The sequence below is a fragment of the Quercus lobata genome, chromosome 9 (genome assembly GCF_001633185.2).
Source record: "Quercus lobata isolate SW786 chromosome 9, ValleyOak3.0 Primary Assembly, whole genome shotgun sequence".
NCBI classification, from domain to species: domain Eukaryota; kingdom Viridiplantae; phylum Streptophyta; class Magnoliopsida; order Fagales; family Fagaceae; genus Quercus; species Quercus lobata.
This window is the reverse complement of record NC_044912.1, coordinates 33280350-33306731: the sequence shown is the minus strand read 5'-3', so window position 1 is coordinate 33306731 and position 26382 is coordinate 33280350. Positions and strand designations below refer to the sequence as shown.

At 31.1% G+C, this 26382-nt stretch overlaps 1 protein-coding gene and 1 pseudogene across 4 annotated transcripts; both read right to left on the bottom strand.

Moving 5' to 3' along the window:
• Nucleotides 1-1475: 1475 nt before the first annotated feature.
• On the bottom strand, nt 1476-16939 carry LOC115961619 (annotated as a pseudogene).
• Nucleotides 16940-17893: 954 nt separating this feature from the next.
• On the bottom strand, nt 17894-26154 carry LOC115958942 (metal transporter Nramp5-like). Of its 4 annotated transcripts, XM_031077217.1 has the most exons (13): nt 25184-26154; nt 24976-25054; nt 24843-24883; nt 23998-24076; nt 23604-23708; nt 23329-23438; nt 20788-20969; nt 20598-20667; nt 19946-20119; nt 19621-19725; nt 19371-19502; nt 19162-19257; nt 17897-18478 (listed from the first exon to the last, which is right to left on the bottom strand). In XM_031077217.1, the coding sequence occupies exons 1-13, from the start codon at nt 25352-25354 to the stop codon at nt 18137-18139; spliced, it is 1686 nt and encodes a 561-aa protein (XP_030933077.1). In that variant the 5' UTR covers nt 25355-26154; the 3' UTR covers nt 17897-18136. The 4 variants fall into 4 exon arrangements, with proteins under 4 accessions (XP_030933078.1, XP_030933079.1, XP_030933077.1 ...); XM_031077218.1 differs by lacking the exon at nt 19371-19502 and having other exon boundaries at nt 17894-18478; XM_031077219.1 differs by lacking the exon at nt 19946-20119 and having other exon boundaries at nt 17894-18478.
• Between the last annotated feature and the right edge of the window lie 228 nt (nt 26155-26382).

Here is a 26382-nt window from a genome sequence, read left to right as displayed (position 1 = left end):
AAAAAAAAAAAAAAAAAAAAGATGAAGAAGAAGAACATATCGATCTGACCCAGTCTGGTGGTGGGGAGAAGGACGAATGGCAGTGGGGCGGCGGATGAGATAGTGCTAGTGAATGCCGATCTCCACCGGCTTTGTCCTTGCAGCGACCTTAATCTCCGCTGGCCTTCGATCTTTGCACCACGATCTCCACTAGAGCTTCAAATTCTCCTCCCTCTCTCTTTTTTCTCTGATGTGAACTAAATATGTGAATGTGATAAGTGATAACTGTGAAGTATATGTGAGGTTGAGAGTTGAGTAATAAAGTGGGTCCGTATGAAAATGTGTGGTAGTCTTTGTCCCTTAGTTTTATTGTTATTTTTTTTTTATGTAATTGTGTGGGTTTTTTTTTTTTTTTTGATTCAAACATGTGGTATTTAATATTAAGAAATGGCAATTAAGAAATACTACCACAATATTTTCACAATAAATTTTAAGTAATAGATTGTTATTAGCTAATATTGGTGAGTAAAAAAATAATTTCAGTGGTGGGTTCAAATTAAAAATAGTAACATCTTTCCACATAAGATTTTGATGTGATTCTTGTAAAAATATTGCGAAAAATATTATGGATATAACATCACAATTCTTTCTTCATCTGCTTTTGTTTGTATTGCTTTTTTTTATCTCTTCCTTTAATTTCATTCACTTTTGTTTCTAGTGCTTTTTTAGGTTTGTGAATGTGAGCTAGACAGCTGGTCACGTTAGCATTGGAAAGTGGAACTTGGAAAGACAATCTAATGTTTTTAATTTTCTTTTTATAAAAAAAAATGGTTATTATTATTATTGGATAGATATTTCATATTTGGGCTATAGATGGATATATTAGACATAGTTAAAATATGGATTTATAGTTTTAATTGGACTATTTTAGTTAATTTTTCTATTTTTTACTAATTTAATATTTTATATATATTTAAAATAATTATTAAATTAATTATGACGTCATCACCGTTCGACCCCGGTTCGACCTTGGTTTGACCTCAAAAATCTTGAACCTTTCCTTTTTACGGTTCAATTAACAATCCGGGTCTAAAAACCTTGACTATACATCACACAACTTAAGTAGTTTTTTTTTTTTTTTGGTTGCTAAACGGCGTAAGTAGATAGTTGAGAAAAAAAAATATCATACACATTTCTTAAAAAAAAATATAAATGGCCAAAAACTTACGTATTAGTTTTTGTTTTTTTTTTTTTAGAAAATGTTAATACTTATTAGAACACATGAATACGAAAGTAGTATATAGAGATATTAGATTGAATTTATTAAAAAAGAAAAAAGAATAAAAAAGGAGAATAATATCGGCTAGACAAAAAACATATAAATAATGGATAGTTGGCATAAAAATAGTAAACAAAGTATGTGGACATATAGTAGAGCATAAAAATTAAACACCCAAATTTCATACACGAGTAATGAAGCAGAAAAGATTCTTAAATTATGCCATGGAAAGTTTAAATAATGAATAAATTATCCCGTATCTCTGCAGACCAAGAAGTAAGATAGTGCTTAAACCAGTGATGAGAACTCCAGTCCAAACTGGCATGTGAAATAGTATATTTAGTGCAAAGGCTGTCCCAATCACTGCCACAAATAAATAAAAAAATTAGAAAGTTATTTATTAATGACATTATCTATATTGTCTTGTTTATTTGCTGTGTTATTCTTCCCTTAATTTGAATATGAACAATGAGACATGGTTGAGGAAAATGTTGGGAATTCAACATATATCCAAATCTGTGAGAGACAAAAAAAATAAAAAAAACAAAAAAAAAAAACAAATAAAAGCAATTACATGAAACAAGAAATTTACATGGTTTAGTAATTTTCCTACGACCACAAAATTATTGTGTTTTTACTATGTCAGAGAGAAATTACAGAGAAAGCAGTCATTAATACATTAAAACCCTAAAATGAAGTAACAAATAAATGCCCAAACTGCAAGTCCTAAACAGGCTAAAATTGGGACAAACTTTTTTCCTAAGGGCAGCCATGGACCAAGTCTCAGAGCACTATTTCCTGCTTTTCCTGCTTGGCCAAGATTTGGTTAAATGGAACTTTCTCCTTTTTAAAATAATCATGCTTTCATGTCAGGTCTGGTCACAAATTAGATTAAAACACAAATTAGGCTCAACATGACCCAACAAAAAATTCAAGAATGATAAGACCCCCTACATGCATGAATGGTAAGGATATTATTTATAAAAAATTTAAAAATTTAAAAATTAAAATTAAAAAAATAAATATAAAATAAAAATAAAAAAGAAAGAAAGAAAGAAAGAAGTCAATTTTATTGTTTTACCTTCGGGTATATCAGCGGCTATGACAGCAACCATAGGCAATACTTCATATATTTTGGGTACTCAAACTTACATAATTCTGAAAGGTGTTTTCCTGTGGAGATATTTAAACAGTAAACAAATACTTAGCTTGATTAATTACTAGTAGAAACAAAATTGCAGAAGAAACTATAATAGCTTTTATCAATTGGCTATTTTGGTCTAGAATTTGTTTGCTGTGCACCTTACCGGTGCTTACACCAAGATTTGCAGCTAGCGATTGAATTATGAGCGCAAAGATCAACCCAATAAGTATCACCCATAGTTGCTGAAAATAGCAAATAGCACGACCATGCTTAGTGTTTCTCTTGTAAATAATTTCTAATTATTTTGGCCTTCATGTTTTAGTATATTGTTGTATATATAGGTATATACAAGAATAGGTTGTAATGATGATTGTTGAGTTTGGAGAATAAGTTTTCATAAAGTGAAAATTCAAGTTCTGGAATTTTCTAAGTAAAAGTTTGAAATCTGAATTTTCTGGAATTTTCTGGTGACTATTCAGAAAGATTGAAGAGGTTTCAATCTTTGATAACCATATTATAAAAAAATAACTAACTCTCCATACGTGCCTTTTCATGAAATAGGCTTATGTTCACTTAAAAAAAAAAAAAAAACTAACTTTCCATATGTGCTTTTTTATGAAACAGGCTTATGTTCACTTAAATAAATAACTAACTCTCCATACTTGTCTTTTCATGAAACGTAACCCTATGAGTATAAATAGAGGCTTATGTTCTCTTGAAAACTAACTTCACAAAATCAAAAGTTGGAGAGAAACACAAGAAATCCTATGGTCATTCTCCAGAATTGCTATCTATAGAACCCAACATCTTGGTTGTATCCTGGAGACAAATTTGCAATAACCCTTTAGCAACAAAAGTGTGGGGGGCAAATATTGTCTAAGGAAAACGATATAGTGCCTCCAAGTTATCTATTTTATTTTTGTCTTTTCTGTTAATCTTGTTCTTCCATTATTACTTTGTGTAATATTCCCAACATATATTTCAGTATAGTTTTTGTCTTTAAAGTTTTGGGTTGTTTTTATTTTGGTCATTTACTTTTCAAAATTTTCGTTTTGAATGAAAAACTTGAAACTTAGAGGCCCAATACAAAAACCAAGTCAAACATGAAGAGCCAAAATGAATTTATAAAACAGAAATGGCCAAAATGAAAATAGTCTCAAACTTTAAAGGTCAAAAGTATATTTTCATCTAATAGTCTGAACTTAAGTAAGTTACAATACTTTAAATTTGTGTCATGAGTGTCGTACTTCTTTGATAGAAAATGAAATACATTTTATTTAACTTTTCATCTCATCAAAACTTTGTATTCATATCAAAATATTAATTCACTCTCCTATGTTAATGGGAGTAATTGTATTTAAATTCATGTATTAATCTATAGGAAATGCACTAACTATTCATGTAAAATGAGTTTATATAAGAAACAATTTATTCAGAATATGACATTACTTCTCAAGTCTATTTAGTTGCTTTAACAATAATTGAAACTAAAAAAGTAACAAAAGGAAAAAGAAAATTTCATATGCATGAATGCACCCAAGAAATACATTAACATACATTAACATTTGTCAGGGACGATTTTCAAATAGGCAAAAATGAAGAAAAGAGCCGAAAAATCCCTTTGGGTTCTTAGAAAATGAAATAAGACGGGGAGATCAAGTCTAAAATTCCAATATTGGTTAAATAGATGCTATTGGTGCATTACAAGAACAAGTCCAAGGTGCTAGACAATGAAAAAATGACAAAATATGTGAAATACATAAATTTGAAACTTTTCTTCACATAAAACAAGAAGAGAAATTTGAGAAAGTTGGTGAGGGGGAAAGGGAAGAATTGATTGTGCCATTGTTTTCACTCCAAGACCTTAGAATGTGGCTCTTATGCTTCTGTTTATGAGCTTTTGCTCTAAAGTTAGAGTTTTTGTAGGTAAAACGTGGTTAGTTGGGTTAGATTTAACTGGGAGGCTTTATAACAAGCTTGGGACGTCCTTAAGGACTTGTCTATGGATAATGGATGAGGCCATGGACCTCTTTGGTACTATTTTGACGTTTGTACTTAGATTGCTTTTGTTTAGGTAAAGAGTCGGCTTGCTTTTTACATCAAAAGGGGAAAAACTTGATCAAATGGGATTGGGTGCTTTTCTCTAGCCAATTGAACCCCTTGGGAAGTTGCCTTAAGTGGCCTAAGAAGTCAGCTTATTCTTAGGGCTAAAAAAGGTTCATCTAATGGGACTTATAGTTCTTGCTTTATGTGACTATAGTCACATAAAGCAAGAACTATAAGTCCCATTTGGTTGAAAATTTTGGACATGTGACCTTCCCCATGAGTACTAGGTCATGCAAACATCTCCATCCTACATAGCATGACCTATGTTTTGGGCTCATGCAAAAAGTCTACCCACACCAACCAAACCACAACCCCTCAAATCTTCCTTAAGGCGCATGGACTTGGGCCATGCAATGAAAAAGAGAATAAAATAAAATAAAATAGTGGAATTGGACCCAAAAATAAATTGTGCTTAACATGCATTGAGTTTGTAGGATTTTTACAAAAATGAGTATCAACAATATTGCAAATTATACTAATATTAACAATCTATATATTTCCTCTCCTTTTATCGAGAAGTAATATAATGAGTAGAAATAATTTCTTTGAAAATATTTCAAAATAGCCCTATATAATATATTCGCATGCATTAAAATAATAAATAAATGCTCTTGTTTCCATTCTCTCTTCCATAATATTTCGTGTAATAGTTCCATTTTTTTTATTTGATTTACCTCAAATCTGTAACTTGCTCCAGCTTGCAAATCAGTTCCACTGTGACATGGTAAAATGATATTACTCTGTCAAACACACACATGCACACAAACACACACACACATAGAGAGAGAGAGAGATACAATTTCCTGGGTCAATATAAGCAATGGAGACAAGGAATCTAGGCCTTATATACATATGTTAGGAACTTTCTCCACCTAGAGTTTTGGAACATCATATATTATCCAAACAAGGTAATTTATATAAACATATAGAACTACGTGATTTAAAAATAGAAAATGCATAGCTAAGAATGAAATAAAAGAGGGTTATAAGAGAGAAACTAGAGAGTCCTCATTATGATCAAACTGTTTATCAAGACTGTCAATGATATTGGCGGATGGGGTTCCCTCCAGATTAATGGCTGCTACACGGTTGCTCCCTCCACCCCATGTTGATGATGGTACTACGTCACTTGCTGTTGTTGCTTCTGCATTCTCTCTCTCTCTCTAATAAGTAACAACTGCATGTGAAAGTCTCAAATGGATCTCCTTTATTTATAGTGTATCTGGTATGAACCAAGTATCATCTTTTGGCAACTGGGGACGGCTTAGTAGTCACTCACTCTACACTAACTTACTCCATCATCATTTTTTTTTTTTTTTAATTTATATTTTTGATAGAAAAATAAAATTTTCACTCTCTTTTGTCTAGAAGTGCACTACTTAAGAACATACAAAACAAAAAGATATTCTAAGAATGATGTTTCCAATCCTTGTCTAATATTGTACTAGGTTGGGTTGCATGCAGGGGAGGGTCTACATTGCTCCTTAAATTTTAATTTTCTTTTATAACTTACATAAAAATAGGATATGTGCCCTCCTAAAAAACAAATATAACCGGCCCTTCCAACCCAGCCATTCCTGAGATTTGTATTTAATCCATTAGACAATGACTATTTGTTCTCAAATAAGATAATAGCTAGTGCCTCAATTAATTGTCCAAATATTTGTAGTTTATCCAATAAAGAATAACTCACTCTCTCCAAATAGCATATTTGGCAGCTCATTTCTAAACAAAAATTTACTTTCCCCCCTTCAATTCTCAATCTCAATGCTTCCGCCCTTTCCGTCCTCTATAGTGATGCCCCACATTGCCCAATATTTCTTTCTTTTTAACACAACTTTCATCTCAACAACCAAATAAAACCCCTCATAACTCAGACTCCGCAATAAAAAATCTATTTTATGAAAGATCGTTGTTGAGCATAATTTTTATACGAAATGTTCTTTTTTGGATATTTTTGTATGTCCATAATGAACTAGACATAGTTTGCAACATCTCCCAAATAAACATTCCTAGCTACACCCAGTGGCGGAGCCAAAAATTTAGGTCGGGGGGGCAAGATTAAAAGATAAAATTGAAAGTAAAAAATTAATCTAAAAAAATTAATCAATATTAATAACAAAATAAATAAACTACTATATTATAATGTAATTGTCATACAGAATCTAACATAAAACGTAAACTTTAATTTATTTTTTTACACCTAGCTTATTTTACTCAATTACCCTCGATAATTTTTCATATTTTGAAACCTTTGCATAATTTCTTCACATTCAATAGTCTTAAATATATTTTTCTCAATATATGTGACTAAGCAATCATTCATCCATTAATCTCCTATTTGATTAAGTAATCGATTTTTAATTATGTTCATTGTTGAAAAAGCTATTTCAACAGTAACTATTACAACTAGTAAGATCAAATCCAAAGTCACTAATGAATATGAAACATTTTTTTTTTTTTTTTAATCATTACCAAGTGGGACCCATTGTTTTATATTATAGTTGTACGTTTTTGTTTTTAAAAGTCCATCAAGCTATTGTATAGTGTGTTCAGACTCTTATCCTATTCAATGTAGAGATTTTTCTTTTTTACTCATTATTAAATGGGACCCATTGGTCTTATATATTAGAGTTGCAGTAGGAGGAGAAGTCTACTAAGAAAAGGTATCGTGAATTTTTTTTTTTTTTTTTTTTGCCTTTTGTGTCAAGGGAGGGCAAATAAGGTATTTTAGGTCATTATAATATTATAAGTAAAAAAATTTGACAGTTCAGAGGGGGCAAGCCCCCTCCCCCTCCCTCCGCCCTTGGCTACACCTCTAATGGCATGTGTAAGGCTCGTGCTACTCTATGAGTAAGAAATTTATTATAGAGTGTTCATTTGAAAAAAATATGAAACAATGCACCAAAAATGTAATACAATATCAATCCCATTCTTATAGGAACTATGATTACACTCTAACTTAGAATGGTTATTTTATGTGTACATATATCTATTTGAATACAATATTTTTATGGAACTTTTATGACCTAGAGGTACAATCCACTCTAAAAAAAAATTCCAAAAAATGATAACGAACATCATCTTCCAAGAGTAAGTAACCGAGTTATTCGAAATGAATGATGCCAATTGCTTCGATCAAAGCTCTTCATCAAACACCTACAACCATTTAAAGTGAAGATTTTTTAAATGCAAAATCATAAACTACGGATCTTAAGGGTCATCCTAAACCAAGTGGGACTTTATTCTGACTCTTGAGCAAAAAGTTATTAAAGAAACAAAAATTACTAAAAAGGACAAATTCACTTTTTCTAGAGCCTTAATGGAGGAATTCACCAAAATTAAGGTGCACCTAATGACAAAATGACAACTTTTATTCAGAAGATTATTTCCCTTCAACCATCCAAATTTTATCTAATTCCGACACCGTCGCCTCAATTATTTCTATTAGCACTCTTTCCTCTTGCATTGTGATTTTAGGTGCCCTCATTGCTCTTGGAAGGTTTGTGATGTTTGTTCTACATCAATTAAAAGTTCAATGTTATCACCTAAAGAAACAAAAATTACTAAAAATGAAAAATTCACTTTTTCTAGAGCTTTAATGGAGGAATTCACCAAAATTAAGGCGCACCTCATGGCAAAATGACAACTTTTATTTAGAAGATCATTTCCCTTCAACCATCCAAAATTTATCTAATTCTGACATTGTCACCTCAATTATTTATATTAGCACTCCTTGCTCTTGCATTGTGATTTCAGGTGCCCTTGTTGCTCTAGGAAGGTTTGTGGTATCTGTTTTACATCAATTAAAAGTTCAATGTTATCACCTAAAAATAAATAAATTGATCTTATGTATCCCTAACAATGTAAAGTAATATGAGTTTTACTAATATGTACCCTTAGGGCATACATTAGTAAGCTATTTTAGATTTTTTTTTTTTTTTTTTTATGAAAAAAAATGAAAAAGTGATTAACTTTTTTTTTTTTTTTTTTTTTTTTTTAGAATCACTTCTTGTAAGTGATTAACTGTTTTGACAGCCTTTTCAATTCTCCATAAAACTTTCCTAAAATGGATAATTAATATATGCCCTAAGGGCATACATTAACCGGACACAAGTAATATTCATGAATCATGTAAATGACTTAAGCATAACCTGATGTAGTAGGGTAATGCAAATGAGCAAATAGAATCATCCTAATTAAAGCTATTCATGAATAAAATTTTGGCTAAAGTTCAAGCTCTTTGTTTCACTTAGAAATCAGTCTATCTCATGATCAATGAATATATATTTGAGTGTAACATGAGAGACATGTTCGCAAGCACTGATGATTGAAAATAACAGTATTAGTTAATTGTAAAACTTCAGTTACTAACAGCATCAAACAAATGGCATTTTGTAAACCATATAATTTTCATCCAGGATATAAGAAAAGAAAGTATTTAGCATTCCTCACTCAATAACCCATCATAAGATAAAACAAGTATAAATTAAAATAAGTCAAGAAATGAGAGAAGAACAAGAATTTTACAAACAATGAATTTAATTAAGAGCCCGGTTGCTCAGATTTCAGTGGTACACTTGATGAGGATGCAGTTGCGTAGCTATTAAAGGATCGAGGGCGGAAAAATTTTTGAAAAATAATATAATTTTTTTTTTTGATGTAAATATCTTAAATAATTTGAAAAATTTTAAATGACCTTATCATTTTGACTCCTATACTTGATAATAAACATTGTCTACCCTTAAAAAAAGATTTGTGACCACCCTAAGTTTTTTTTTATGCCCAATAAAATTAAACTTTGGTCCATAATTTGGTCCACTTAACAATAAATTAGGACCTTTCAAGCAAAAAGAAAAAGCCCAAAAAAAAATTACTCATTATTATTTTACATTTCATACAAAAATAAAAAATAAAAATTATATATAACCCTCCTAAAGATAAATTCCTGGCGCACAGCTCCTGTTTTTAAAGATAGAGGCTGTTGGCCACCATAGAATCACTAACCAAGGCAATATCAACATCGTCAAATTTTAGGGCGCTTCTGAGCTAAGCTTCCAGGCACCGAAAAAGTAATCCTAGTGAGGACAAGGTACATCAAACCTCAGAAGTCGAATCATATAGAAAAGCATACCCATTCAAGCACTTGGTCGGAGTAGTCAGGTCTCTTGAAGAGCTGTAATATGCATGAGTATTCTCTCCAACGCAAGCATATAGCTTTTGGAGCTATGAGATATTAAAGCATTAAGCATTCATCTGCAGATATAATTCAAAAAAAAAAAAAAAATTTCTTTTCAAAATATGGAATCAAACAAGTAGCCCAAGGATGCAGAGCTACAAATTTAAAACAAAGCATTTGCAAATTCAACTTATTTTAACGTCAACTCTATGCATTGAGATACAGTCGCCATATTAATTATCACCATCAATTTCTTGGAATAATTATACTTTACAACCCGAAACTATAATCTCGTTTACACTTACTACCCTAGAGTACTATCAAAATGCATGACTATCACCCTAAACGATAACCAATGTTTCACTTTGCACCATATTGTCAATTGGGCTATTAACTTGAACGGAAAAGTGACGTGCGACTCATATGACCTCTGTATATGTGGCACCACATGCATAGGGGTGGCTTCACATTGAAGGCGGTATGGTCACAGGACCATACTAACCTGAAAAAAATAATTACTATTATATATAAACTTTAAAAATTTTATGATTTTTTTACCCTTAAAAAAAATTTGTGACCACTCTAAATTTTTTTAGGTTCAATATAAATTTGTGACGACTTTGGACAAAATTTGGCAATAAACTTGGTTGTAGACCAAGGTTACAACTCTACTTAATATTTTTTTTTTTATTGGATGTAAATTTTGACAAATCTACTATATTGGATTACATTTTTTTTCTTATATCCTCCATACTTGCAAAATTTCAAGAAGATCAAAGATCAATAACTATATCATCAATCAAATGTTTAAATTTCAAGTTTTTGTAGTTTAAAATTATATATAAAAAATAAGTTTATGGATTAAATAGTAAATAACATCCAATTAGCATAAAATTTTATATGTGTTTTAAAAATATAAAGAATATGCAATTCAACAGTTAGATTTTCAAAATATGTAGTCATGTTAATTTTTTTTAGTGCCTTAGGCTACAACTAATTAAGTTTGTAGCCAAAATTTGTTCTTAAACTTTGGTCATCTTAGCAATATATTAAGCCTTTACAAACAAAAAGAAAAAGCCCAAGAAAAATTTTATTGAACTAAAATTTTGAAAGAGATATACCTTACAGCATTGATAATGAAACTATCAAGCAACAATTTTAAAATAAGAAAACTAATAAAAAGAAATTGTAAAACTTTGTGTGTGTGTGTGTGTGTGTGTGTGTGTTATTTATTTATTTTATCAATATATGAAGTTCTTTTTTTTATTAGATTTTGTATGATTTAAATTTCTTAATAACCACTTTGAAAAAATTCCTGAAGCTGCCACTGGCACTACATGAAAAAACCAAATTATCCCTCTTCAATCCCTTAAAACAAAGATTATAATGTGGGACCATGATAGATAAATTTGTTAAATGGTTTTGTTTAAAGGATTGAAGTGGGGTAATTTGTTCTTTCCATGTGGTGTCATGACTCACATGTGCAAATGTCATGTAAGTTGCAAGTGACCTACTTTTTCATTCAAGTTAATAGCCTCATTAACAATAAAAGGAGAAGTGAAACGTAGATTATAGCTTAGGATAGTAATCGTGCATTTTGAAAATTCATGTAATAAGTGTAAAGAAAAGTATAGTTTAGAGTGATAAAATTTAATTTCGTCAAATTCTTTTTTTGTTTAGTCAAAGTATCATCATCACAATTAGTCGAGAAAGATAGAGATTAGGACCTTTACATGTTAACATTATACTTACAATGTAAACAGATACTGAAAACACATAAAATGTGGTAAATGTTGTACACTTTTTACATTGTACTGTAAAATGTAAAAGAAAAATTCCCCTAAAATTATATTGATCCAAATGAAATAAGTTATCACCGGAGGCACTAGAGATGATGAATGTAAAAAAGAAATGTCTCCCAATGTTTAGGTAGTCAAATAACAATCAAATTTGTCATCAAGCACGCCCAAACCCATAACAATTCCTTATCATTGGTGCTTCATCATCAACACTATCTTCTTCTTCTTATTTATTCAGCAAAAAAAAAAAAAAAAAACTATCTTCTTTTTATTTAAAAAAATAGATTTTTTTTTTTTTTTTTTTTTTTTTTTTTATGAAGAAAAAGATACGTGTGGTGAAGGTCAAATGCTACAACCAAAAATAAAAAAGACATAAAAATTATGTCAGATTGAGGATCTTTTCTCTTTTTCTAATGAGTCTCTCAGATTGAGGACTTTGATCAACTACAAAAAAAATGTGAAGAGTTAAATATGAAATCAATCAACAACCAAGAGAAAATTAAGCACACCAACTAAACTCTATGAACACGAACCTCAACATTCACTGAAAACTCCAGTTGAAAAATCTCAAAAACACCAAAATTTGAGTCCAAGAAGTGGAATCTCACAACCTCAACTTCTACAAATATATCTCCATGCCTAACCTACAAATTTATTTGTCCATCTATAAGATAATAGATGAAGGGAAATTTCTACATTAAAAAGCGGTTGATTTTCTTTCCAATCATGCCACACCGATTCATACAGATCTACACACCCCTCAACAGTTAATTATAAATTATATTCGTTTGTGTTATGTCCATTTAAGCATCTTTCTTTTGTAGAACTTCAAGCATCAAGCAAATTATATAGGTATAATAGTACATATGATTGTTCATCATGCATGTGGATGTTATATATAGTTTAGAAAATATATATATATGAAAATTGGTATGAATTCTCACACCAAAATAAAGTGAAACAAAATCACCTTTTAAGGGGAGGGGAAATCAAGGTTCTAAGTTCCAACAAATTGAAAATTTAAAAGAATTACATATATAGTCAAATTTAAAACCTGCAGGTATGTTTACTAAATTGAAGAGTCAAGCTTATGTCAAATATCTAAAACAACTTCACATATGTAACATGAAGAATTATACTCATCTCCAAATGCTTGTTGTCCTTTGCAACAGTGGGCTTATTAACATGTGAAGTTAACTAATTTGAAAAGGAAGACAAAGGAGCAAAGCACATATTAATATCACGTAAAGAAACAAACCTTTGATGATCATTGTGTGCTACTGATACTTTCTTCGGAGTCATATTAGGGAGACTTGGAAAAGGAAATATTTTAGGTGACCCTGGACATGGAGCTAATCAGCCAGGAAAGACAAAAGAGGCATATTAGGCAATGGCTATCAGGATGGCAATTGCAAAGGAAACCAAAAATAAAAAAATAAAATGTGTTTGACAATTACATATAAATTTGTTACAGAATCATACCCATTTCAGGAACTTGGCTAGTTTTCGTAGTTGTTCCAGCAGGGCCAAACTCAACCAACAGAGGCTTTTTACAGCGGGGATATAAAGATTTCATTGTAAAATGTAATGATATTCAACATTATCTAGTCCTGTTTTCTGTTTTCAAACTGTTCAGAGGGTTGAACTTATCTAGAAACTAACAACTAAAGAGTTAGGAATAGGCGACGACATATCCCATTGTGCCATGTCCATGACCAATGAACAAACACACTGCGAAAAAACTTGAAGTTTACACATTACAGACCATCAAACTTGCATTTTAAAATAGCATGGAACCAATAAAAGCAGCACATGTTATTTCATAAGTAATCAACTAAAACCAAAAGTGCCGCAACAGTAAAGAACCAAAAAAAATTGGAATTCTGTGAGCCTTGGTCTATGTGAGGCATTGAGTCTAACAAGGAGCACGTCTTGTCTATATAATACGTACAAGCTAAAACATAGAATTTATTATTACTACACTCTTGTTAAGTTATAGCAACGTCAAATTTTGGTCCATATGGGTTCAATTTGGTCCATTCTGTCAAGTTTGGTCCATTTTGGTATATTCGGTCTATTTTTGGTCCATTCGATCCACTTTGATAATGTTTTGGGAGGAAAAGTTTATGTAAAAAGAGGAGTCACTTTATTGATAATTATATCACCTTCTCTTCACAGCATAATGTTGGTAGGTTTTTATAAAATTATATTTTTCTTATGTTATCACAGTTTTGTATTTTTTATTTTTTTTATATAAGTGATGAATTTACTGATATTTGCTTCCTGTTTAGGTTATTCAAAACGTATAGGGGATGAACCATTTGTAAGGAGTACTAAAAACAAATTCTAACCACACATTACATTATTTATAAAATATCTTGCTTTGTATAATAATTGAATGTAAAATGCATTATATTTCCTAAAAAAAATTATAAAATTTAAAACACTTTCAAATAACAAATATAGATAGATTAATTCAAAAAATCTAATATATTGTATCAAATACTTTGATAGAAAATAATCACGACATTTTAAGAAGGGATTGAGACTAACACTTATAAATATTATCTATTATTTTCATTTTTCACTAAACAAAAAAACAAATTAAATCATCTAATTTTTCCACACATCATGTGGGTCTACAATTAGTTAAAATAAAATATAGTACCTGAAACAATATTGGAAGACGTAACAAAGAGTATCACATTACATGCTTTTTTGAGCAAATGCCAAAGTAGTTCACATGAGCAAGCTCTTTCATTTTGTTCTGATGTGAGGTTAGGCATGAATTCTTGAGTGAAAAATCCAAATATTGAAGTTTTATGTCTCCTAGTAAAAAGTTCAGATAAAATTCTAAAATAAAAGAAATAAGCAAGAATTACAAGGCACACAGATAATAAAACAACTTATGACATAACACAATCATTTTTGTTGTAAACTATAAGAATTACACTTTTTTACCATTAATTGTATTTCATTTTACACTTATCCCCTAAACTACAAGAATGCATGATTTAACTCTCTAAACTAAAACTTATGTAACACGTGTCTCATTATCAGTTAAATCTAACAGAATGTAGCATTAAAAGACCAATCTACCCTTCCCTCTAAAACACAGAAAATAAAAAAGGTAAATTGGTCTTTTAATGTTAAATTTTGTTAGACTTAATTTCTAAACAAAAGGCAAGGGATTATGTAGAACATGGTTATAACTTTTTTTTGGAGGGGGTCATAGTTCAAGGGGTAAAATGTAAAATTTAGGCATCAATCGTGCATTTCAAATTTTCAATACAACAATTATCTACTTCAAATGTCATGTTCAACTCTTCGGGGAATGCACAACCTACTCTCAATCATCCAATGCTTTGACTTGTACATGGTTCTAGCTCTAGGTCAGGTTTTTTTTTTTTTTCAAAAGAAAAAAAATTAAAAGAAGAGAGAGAGAGAGAGAGAGAGAGAGAGAGAGAGAGAGAGGGAACATTATACAAGTTCTTAATTTTATGATTCAATTACTTTTGGTGATCCATTTATGTGCTAGAAGCGAAAAGGGCGAAAAAGGGTTAAATGGATCAGCCAAGAAAGCTTAAATTTGAAATAGGAATTAGTTTTTCCCAAAGCAAATTATACCATCAAATCAGTGTTTGAAACAGATCTGGTTGATTAGGTACTTGTCCAACTAGTATTTGGTAAATTCGTCACCAACTATTGGATTTTTTTGGGTATCAACCCCATCTCTTGGAAGATCAAGAAGTAAACTAGTGTCTCTCACACCTCTGCTTAAGCCGAATATTCAGGGACAGAACTAGGATTCGAAGTCGAGGGGGGCCAAACATGAATAAATTTTTTTTTCATTCAAATCCAACCTAATTAACGTCTATTGAATATATATAAGCAAAGAATCAACAAAAGAAAAGACATAAAATAATTGTTTCTTAATACATTTAAACTAAATTATCTATTAAAATGGAATTCGATTATTGTTTTAATTCCCAATAAATCATATATGATAGACTTTGTACAGAATTTAGTTGCAATCTCTCTTTCAATGTTCAAAATTATAGAGTCCCTTAGAAAATCTTCTTTCATAATAAATAAATAAATAAATAATTCTTTATGAAAAATTTTGGTTCAGAATTTTCATAAATTGAGATATCTTCATTAAAGGTAAGTAATGTTGCATCACTAGCAATGACTTCTAAAATATTTGCATTTATTTTTGGAAACCTAATTAGTTGCAAAAGGCAAAATAACTTTATAAACTATCACCATATAACTATACGCACAGGTGATACACAATGTTAACTTACAACTGACAACAAAAAAAAGATTCTAATAAATAGTCTACAATAACTAAAAATCATACTTGGAAAAAAGAAAAAGAAGTTAAAAGCATATAAAACTGTTAACTAACTGTGTAATAATAAGTTAAAAAGTAGTATTAAATATATATATATATATAGTCGAGTTTGAAATTTTCAAATTTGTCAATTTGTCTACTTTGCTTAATATGTTAAATTGACAATATATAGTGGCTGACAAGATACTATTTTTAATACAATAATATTTATATTCCAATTTAATAAAAACATTTATTGTTGTTAGTAACTTGTGGTTGACATTCCACAGTTGTAATATTAGCTTATATAGGCTCCTACAAACCACACACTTGGGGTAAATAAGTCAACGCACAACAGTAATGGATCCATGTCCATTTATCCATAGAAGAGAGAGAGATATGGAGGGAGAGTGATTATATATTTATATTAGTGAGTGTGAGCAACGGCAGAGCAGTGGGAGTAGTGGCTAGTGGTTGTTCTTCCTCAAATTTTCTCTTTCTTAAGTGACATGTCGTAGGTTTGGAAGGTTAATTGTTAGATTTCTCTCCCTTTTTGAGGTTTTTTTTTTTTTTTTTTTTTTTGGGAGCCTCTTTGTCTTGACTCTGAGTATAACTGTTACGAATTTCAGATTTGTAGAAGTGGGTTTGTATTTGTACTAAAAAAATTGTTTCAGTAAGGGAGATGGGCCAAAAGAGTAGGCCATGCATATAACCATTTTATTGTTTTTGGGTTAATTTAGTTTGAGAGGGGTTAGTTTTCATTCTTCTTGAGGGAAAGTAGGGGGGTGAAGGGGAAAATGTAAGGGGGGCGGGGAAATATAATTTTTCTTGGGCTTATTTTCTAAAATCTTAAATATATACCTATTATTTAATGTTTAAAAAAATATATCTTAAATATATACTTATTATTTAATGTTTAAAAAAAAAATTGGGGGCGCCACAACCCCTCAGCCTGTACATGGTTCCGTCAACCTCCACACGTGAACTCATTTTGCTTCAATAGCTTCTCAGGGACCTTGGCATCAACCATAATGGCCATATGAGACTTTATTGTGACAACAAAGTAGTACTGCATATTCTTGTTAATCTCATCATCATTCGCTAGGAAACCGAACATATTGAATCAGATTGCCACCTTATTTATGAAAAGATTGAAGCTAGATTAATATGAACTTCTCTTCTGCACTGAGCCTCTTGGCAAAGATCAATTTTGTCACCTCGATTACAAGTTTGACATTCATGCTCCAACTTGAGGAGAGGGTTGGGAGACAAAATATTCAGATCAGTATTGGGATTTCACCAACTAACAAACCAAATATTTCCTTTCTTAATTTTGTTGATTGACTTGTTGATAAGACCAAATAGCTATTATGAAAAGTCGAATTTCATTAAAGGCAAACTAAAAAGTGTTGGATATATTTCAACAATTTACTTTTGTGATAAAGCAAAAGGAACAACATATAGATCTAAATATAAGAAATAACACAAATAAATATGATAAACAAAAACAATAAATATATACTCATAGACCAAATGCGTGAAGGATGAATAATTCAGATCAAGTCTTGTGTTTGATACAATCTCCTTAAAGGAGATTTCGCCCTTCACACAATCTGTGGTGCTTTAAGACTCACAGACATCTGCCTCCTAGGATAAAATGATCTACAGCATGAAGAAGAAGCACACTAGGTTCATGCTCTGCGAACTACTCTATGTTTCTTTCTCTCTCTTTGACTCAAATGAATGCAGAAAATTATTCTCTCTAAGAGAGTTTTTTTTTTTTTTTTTTTATAAATTTTTTATAGAAAGCTAGTTTTCATGAATGAGGGACTATGAATTTCTATACGTTAGTGAACAGACCCACTATTCAAAATAAAAACTATTGTGCACAAACAGACTGGCTCAAAAAATAAAATAATAAAAATTATTATTTGAACAAGAAAGCCTAGTCCACATATGCCAAAGCCCAACCCAATGACCTGCCCATGAGTATATAAACTCATATATTAGTTCTTTCCTTTTCTATGTGGGACTTAGGATTTTCATCACTTTTTAATAACATTTTCAAGTGAACAAATTAAACATCAATTTCTTATTCACTCAATACTATTTTTCCAACAAAAGGTTCAACATAAACTTATAATTAAACAATGGGAACTACAATAGATGGTTCGAAATTACATACAATTTCCATAGGATGAAAGCCTTAGATGAACTCAAAGAAAGTTGAAGTCACATTTAACTTGGAGCTCCCTACCACTAACGATATACCTTGGCTTGGCTGTTGTTGCATTTGATCTAGAAAAAAAAACCTTCACTCTGGTAGTGGGATATCAGCCAAATCCTCTCTATAAGGAATGTGATCCAACTCGCCCACCTCACAAGAATTGCCTAGCCCGTGTTCCATGTTGTTTTGGGCTACTAGGTGGTCATGCTTTACAGGCTCAACAAATGTTACAACAGTGTCTTTTCGGATGGTAAGATAGATGATTGCTAAGATGTAGACAAGCATTAAGGGAAACACTAGGAGCCCAACGAACACATTTGCAACCTTTGGTAAATTGTTGTGAATTAGCCAATCCACAAAGCCTGTGCTCAGGTAGTAGATGTTGATGCTAATGATTCCGATGCCTAGGATCCACGAGATCACAATAACCTACAAGCATAATTGTCCGATGCTTAGTTAATAAAAGGATGTTTGCCTTACTCTTTCTTTCTTTTGTGTGTGTGTGTGATAGAAACAAAAATGTGGTGGATTTTTTCTTTTTTTTTTTTTTTTTTTTTTTTTTTTTTTTAACACTTTGCTTACTTTGGCCATCTAATTTGATACCTGTAAACTTAAAAATGGTTATCTACGTGTTATAAATTATGTTTTTCAATTAAATTCAATCATGTGCAAATTATGTTTTTCAATTAAATTCAATCATGTGACTGCATTGATCAATAAGTTATATAATTAAATTTAATTGTCGTTAAAAGAAATTCATTATATTTATGCTATACTTACAATGTAGTTATATGATTGAATTTAATTGACAACTCTAAGATAAAGTATATAAAAAAACTATATCTAAATTTTATACATATGAATGCATATGTAGTTATATGATTGAATTTAATAGATGAGTCTAAAATAAAAGTATCTAAAAAGACTATATATATATATATATATGTTTTTTTTTTTTGCTAAACAAAAATACTATATCTAAATCTTATACATATGAATTGCATTTATGAGCATTATAAATTCAGCCTATCACCTTAATCAAGGCCCACTATAATGGTTGTACCTCATTTAAAAGCAAAAGTAGAAAAAGAAAAAGTACAAAAACAACTTACATATATTGAATTCTTGTGTGGTCCCATCTTTGTGGCACTGCTACTGAATTTAAGGAGGGGGATTAGAGCAAATGGAAGCTCAAATGAAAGTATCATCTGCAAAGCAAAACCCATTAAATTTTTATCCTATGTTTGAATATAGGTATCAACATTAAAAAAAAAGATAAAAAAAGAAAAAGAAAAGAAGACATAGTTCACAAGTTACAAACTGATGCAATGATGATAAGTCTGGCTGAACCATTAGATCCTCCAATAATGGAAACAATAAGACTAGGTGTAATGGCAATGCACCTTGTCATCAGGTTTCTAATCCATTTTTTCATCTTAAGATCCAAGAAACCCTATAAAAGCCACACCATCCTTAAATTAATTAAAATTTAATCCCAATTAATTGGGGTAGCTTCACATGATATAAACATATATGTTTGTGCATGCATGTTATATATTTAATTTCAAGACCTGCATGATGAATTGCCCTGCATAAGTGCCTGTGATGGTGGAGCTTTGCCCTGAGGCTAGTAATGCAATGGCATAAATGGTTGAGCTTGACCGACCCAATACACTCTACACACATAAATCAATAAAATTATAAAAGAATAATAATAATAATGTTAGACCTTGTGCATAAACATTCTAAATGCATTTAAATTGATAAGACTATCATTTGTCCCAAAATCTTAAATAAATAAAAAAATGGTTGAATTGAATTATTTAACCATTATTCTAATGTAAAAATAATTTCATATATATATATATATATATATATATATATACACAATTGAACCTTGAGAAGGAAAGAGGCTGAGTTGAGGTTAAGATCATTGCATTGATTTGCAATCTCATTTGAGATATTATTGGCTGAGCAAACGGTGCCCGATACAGAGACAATTGCAACATTGATTAGGAATGCAACAAACAATGCAAATCCGCTCTCTATTAGGAAATATCGACATGCATCCTGTGATATAACACGACAAGGCAAACACAAGCATTTTGACACATTAGCGAAAAGCAATTGTTTTGGAAAATAAAGAAAGCATTTATCTCTCCTATGCAATTTAATAAATTAAACTAGTTGTACCATCTACAATTATGATAATTACATCTTCTAATTTTTCTAAAATTCAATTCAATCTTGTTACTTCTGAAATATTCATGCTAGTAAAAAAATTTATACTTTGATTCAATGTAGTCTTTCCATCTAATTCCGTCTGACAGTGTTGTTAGATGTCTTAAAAATGATGTCGTTTTAGAAATTAAAAAAATACCAAAATTACATTGTTTTGGGACACATAACTAACAACCATCTTAATGAAAGGACTACATTGAAAACAAATGGATGTTATAGGAGTGAATTGAATAAATCAGAAGTTGTAATACTAAATTGAATTTTGAATAAAATTAAAAGGGGCAATTTGTAAGCACCAGATTCTTACATTAATGCCATGGACAGAATTTGGTATTTTTCTGGATAGCACAAGAGCCGAGTGGAGAAAGAGATTGTGCCTATTGGTCAAAAGAAATGGAATGCACAATATGGTATAACACAAATGAACAATTAGAAAGGAAAAAAATAAATAGTTATGAAATAATGAAGGATATTTAATTAAGCAGTAAATTACATACGGCATGACAAGGGCACCCAAAAGTGCTATGGCATCCCCGGTGGCTCCTTGGCCACTGAGCTTGGGTATAAACATTCCCTTTAGCACAGCAACCGCTGGAGGCTTTACATAGCCCATCTCTCCAAAGAAACATCCAGCCATTACAAAGACTAGTATTGTTATCAGCAATTCCAGCTTCCTAACCTGCGAACCAGAAATGTTTTAACAAGAATTATAACTATAGTGAAAAACGGGAAAGAACATGAATTCAGTTTTTTGAACTCCAAGGAGTAGCACTACGGTTGAGACCATGACTCTTTGCAAATAAAAAAACTTCTATTCCACTCAATGGCAGCTCAAGGCCTTGACCTAAGGCCGAATTTTGTAATGGTTTTATTCCATTATAAAAAAATGATCCATCCCTTTTTTTTAAGCCCAAAATTATAAAGTAATGTTAGGATATTGCAAATTTTACTGCTTAGAACTTACAAATTGCTCTGTCACTAATTACACACACAAAAAAAAAAAAAAAGAAGCTAGCATTCATTTATAAGGTGGTTAAAACTTATCAATCACATTCATTACTACATCAATTTGTGTGCTATACGTGGTAAAATCAATAATATCTTTAGGCTTTAGTAATTTTCAAAATTACCACATACCCTTAGTGCGATAGTCACTCCACAAGTATAAGTGCTTGTGAAGTTTTTTGGGAGGGGGGGGTAAGGTCTTCAAGAGGAAGCTTCACATACATATATACTTAGATTAAGTTAGCATAGAATTTCTATCTTGTATAAAATAAATATAAAAGTAATTTCCAAAATTGTATGATAATAAGTAGTTTAAACAATAGAAAAAAGATTGTGCAAGATTTTTCTCACTTCAAAAAAAAGGTCTAGAAAAATTATACCAATAGTTTTTTTTTGGGGGGGAGGTAATGTTTTAAGGCTTTAAATTTTGTAAGCTAATATCCTATACAATAGATTGCCAACATTACCCACCTAAGATTATAAAAACAAACAAACATTACCCACCTAATCTCTCATATAGCCACACATCAAATAATCTCAATCTCTTTCTTAACACCAAAATAAAAATTTAATATGATGCATTGCTTTATATATGATAAAGTAAACCTCATCTTTTAAAAAGCTATATTTTTATTTTTATTTAAAATTTTATACTTTAACAATGCATCGCCTTATATAGGATAAATTATCCCAGTTATATCAAGTCAACTTTAATTCATAATGTTTCACTTTATACTTTACCAAGCATATATGTCATTTGTTTGATTTTATTATTATTATTATTTTTTTTTTTTTTTTTGGCGCAGAATTCTCCCTCTCATAATGTGAGAGCTCCACATATCTCAAAGACTCATGTAAGAGATTATGCATGTAGGAAATTAAGCATCTATTTGTTTCTCATAATTATAAAAATTTGGTTTGCCAAAAACAAAGAAAAGAATATGCTAAGATTTATATTCTAACGTGTTACAAAATAAGAAATCGTTTTCAACAGATCAATTAGTGTACTAATTTACTTGTTTGACTTAGACAGCAAGAATCATGGAGCAGCAAATTCTAAAGACACAGGCATTATCCACGCAATAAAAAATTTAAATAAATAATTAAAATCTTAAACAATGATGCAATCCTCCGCACAAAGTGGGAAAAAAAAAAGAGAGTAAAAACTAAAGTCAAAGAAACAGTTAAAATGCATACATTATTAATGACTAATTCACAACTTGGTAAATAAATATGCTTCATTCGAGTCAAATAACGTGAAAATTCTTTTGACTAGTAGTACTTGATACTTGATAGCAACAGAGGGAGTACTATCTTAGGATTAAAAATCAATATCACTGTGAAGGGATTCAAAATTTTAGAAGGGCTTTATGCATCAATGATTAAATGTTTAAAGGGATAAGAATTGGGTATAGACTATAGTACCTTTGTGCAGTAAACTAGTTGTGATATACACATAACAAATGTTTGATATAGATCCATATCTCAATAAATCTAATGCACAGAAACATTGGACTAGGTCATTTTCCTGTTAAAAGAGGGTTCCAAAAGCTAAAGACAGAGTCAATAGTCCCCCCACCTTAGCCATTGTATCCGTGCATAAACAAACTGTACTATTTGCAAACTATGTAATAAAACCTAACTATATGTCACACAACGTACCTAGATTCTTTTTTTTTTTTTTTAATTTAATTATTTGGGTTGGTGGAGTAAGTAGATTTTTTATTTTTTGCTGAATACCGTAAGTGGACAGTTGTGAATAAAAATATTATACACATTTCTTAAAAAATTAAAGGGCCAAAAAAACGTACGTAGTAGTTGATAGTCAGCCATAAAAATATTAGACTCAATTAAAAATAAAATAATAATTAACGGCTAGCCAAAAACGTACGTAGATAATTGATAGTTGGCATAAAAATATCACACAAAGTACGTGGATATATAGTTGAGCATAAAAATTAAACACCAAATTAAATTTCTTAACAAATAATTAATGGAGCAGAAAATTTTAAATAGGTAATAAAATAAATTACCCCGTATTTCTGTAGGCCAAGAAGTAAGAGAGTACTTAAACCAGTGATGAGAACTCCAGTCCAAATTGGGATGTGGAACAGTATATTTAGCGCAAAGGCTGTTCCAATCACTGCCACAAATTGAAAAAATTGAAAATTTTTATTCTTCCTTAATTTGAATATGATCAAGGAGACATGGATGAGAGGATAATTCAAGAATGATGAGGCTAGTGCATGCATCAACATAATATGGTAATGATATCATTTGTCTTTGTAAGTCAATTTTATTGTTTTACCTTCGGGTATGTCAGCAGCTATGACTGCAACCTCTGCTAGCAACCATAGGCAATACTTGACATATTTTGGGTACTCAGCCTTACATAATTCTGAAAGGTGTTTGCCTGTGGCAATACGTCAACAAATACTTATCTTGATTAGTTAATACAAGAAGAATCATTAAAAAAAAAAAAAAAAGGTTACTACTAAAGAAGAAAAAAAGTCAGCAGTACATAAAAGGAAAGAATAACAGAGCAACAAATCTAAGTTTCCAGATTTGTTGCTATGTTATTCTTTCCTTTTGTGTACTGCTGACTTTTCTTCTTTATCTACAAGAAGAAGAAAAAAAAAATGAGGCCGAAACTATAGTAATGTCTATATTTTGGCCTAGAATTTGTTTGCTCTGCATCTTACCAGTGCTTACACCAAGATTTGCAGCTAGCGATTGAATTATGAGCGCAAAGATCAACCCAATAAGTATCACCCACAGTAGCTGAAAGTAGCAAATAGGACAACCATGCTTAATATTTCTCTCGTAAACCAATTTCTAATTATTTGGGCCATTCATGTTTGATTCAGATTCTCCCCAAAAAAAAATTTGTTTGATTCAGTATATTTTAGGTCCTCAAGTTTTGGGTTATTTACAGTTTGATCCTTTATGCATGTTTGATTCGGTTTTTTACTTGCCCCTTTACTTCTCAAAATTTTCAACCAAAAAAAAAAAAAAACCCTAAAGAGACCAATACGAAAATTGAATCCAATATATAAGAAATGTCAAAGTGAAATATTTAAAACTAAAATGGCCAAAATGAAAATAACTACAAACTTTAAAAGTCAAAAGTATTCTTTATTCTCTAAAAGAAAATGAATACTCTTTATTAACTTTTCATTGCAACAAAACTTTGAATTTTTATAAGCGTAAAGTTAACCAATACTCTAAGACATTGGTTTAAGAACTATTTTTAAAAACATTTTATTAAGAGAATGATAAAACAATAAATACTGTTGAAAGTTTTTTATATTTTTCATGAAAGTGGAGTCAAAATTTTCCTATTATGATTTATTAACAATTGCCTTAAGTGCATCTATTAATATAACCATTTTTATAATTAAAACTTCTATAACAAGTAAAAGTAATCTCTTAGGAAATGTTTCAAAATAAACCTATAATATATCTACACTTTTGTTAAAGGCCGACTTTCTCTCTTCATAATTTTTCGTGAAATAGCTAATTCCATCTTTTTTTCTATTTGATATACCTCAAATCTGTGATTTGCTCCAGCCTGCAGATCAGTTTCCACTGCAACATGGTAAAAATGATATTGCTTTGTCAAACACCCACACATGCACATAAACACATAGAGACAGAGGGAGAGACAAAAAGAGACTCACAATTGCCTGGGTCAAGATAAGCTAAGGAGACAAGAAATCCAGGGCCTACATATGATAAGAACTTTCTCCATCCAGGTTTCTAGAACATCAATCATATATAATCAAATGTTGATTCTAACAAGATAATCTATCCAAACATATAGAACAAAGAAATTTAAAGATAGAAAATGCATAGCTAAGAAAGAAAAGAGGATTATATGAGAAAAACCTTAGAGTCCTCATCATGATGATCAAACTGTTTATGATCAAGACTATCAGTGATTTTGGGGGGTGGGGTTCCCTCTAGATTAAGGGCGGCTATACGATTGCTCCCTCCACCCCATGACGATGATGATGGTACAACATCAATTACTTGCTGCTGTTGTTCTTGGCTTCTCATTCGTTTTATCTCTCTTTTATTCTCTCTCTCTCTCGACTTTGATTACCTACTGCATGTGAATGTTTCAAATGGAGCTCCTTTATTTATAGTGCAATGTGGCATGAGCCAAACATCTAGCAACATGTTTCGTATTAAGGACAGCATAGCAGTCACTGTACACTAACTCCAAAATGTCTCCATCCTCATCGCCAAATATATATATATATATAGACATTTCACTTTCTACTATCTTCTTTCTTCTTCTTTTATTTTTAATTCTTGGTAGAGAAATAAACTTTTCACTTCTTTTCTTCTTGAAGAGGTCTACTATTTAAGAGAATAGCCCAAACAAAAAGATATTCTAAGGATGATGTTTGAATGTTAATTTCCACCCCTTGGCTAATATGTTCCTCTTTTGCATTCTATATTTGGAAGAGCTCTCTCTGACATTTCTTTTCTTTTTGGCAAAGAAATACCTAACCTTGTATCATCCATTTGATCAAGACCTATGAAGGCTCGAGCAACCGGCGGCGGCGGCGACAGCTGAGACTCTCGCCGTCTCGCGTGATGATGGCGGCGTCGTCGTGGGTACTGCCGTACTGGGTCTGGGTAGACTCTCGCCGTCTCGCGTCGGCATCGGCGTGGCGTGGGTACTGCTGTAGCGGCGTCTCTATCTCTCTGTCTCGCCTCTCTTCTCTCTGTTTCCTTTCTTTTTATTTTTCCTCCGTCTTTCACTCTCTCCGTTAGGTTTGCTGCTGAGTTTTTTTTCCTTTACATGGGTCATGGGCTGGCCGGCTGGGCTTGGAATTCAGGATTTTTGGGAGGGGGCCTGAGCTAAAAACAAATGGGGTCATATAGTAAGCCTATATATATATATATATATTTTTTTTTTTTTTTTTTTTTTTTGGGCCCAGTGAAGGCCCGGGCCCCCTTGGCCCCTAAGACAATGGTTTCAAGCACCAAATTTCTCAATTAACTTTGACCTTGCATTCCAATTACATTTGGACCCAGGTTTTGAATTTTGTTTAAGAGGCCATTCCAGATTGACT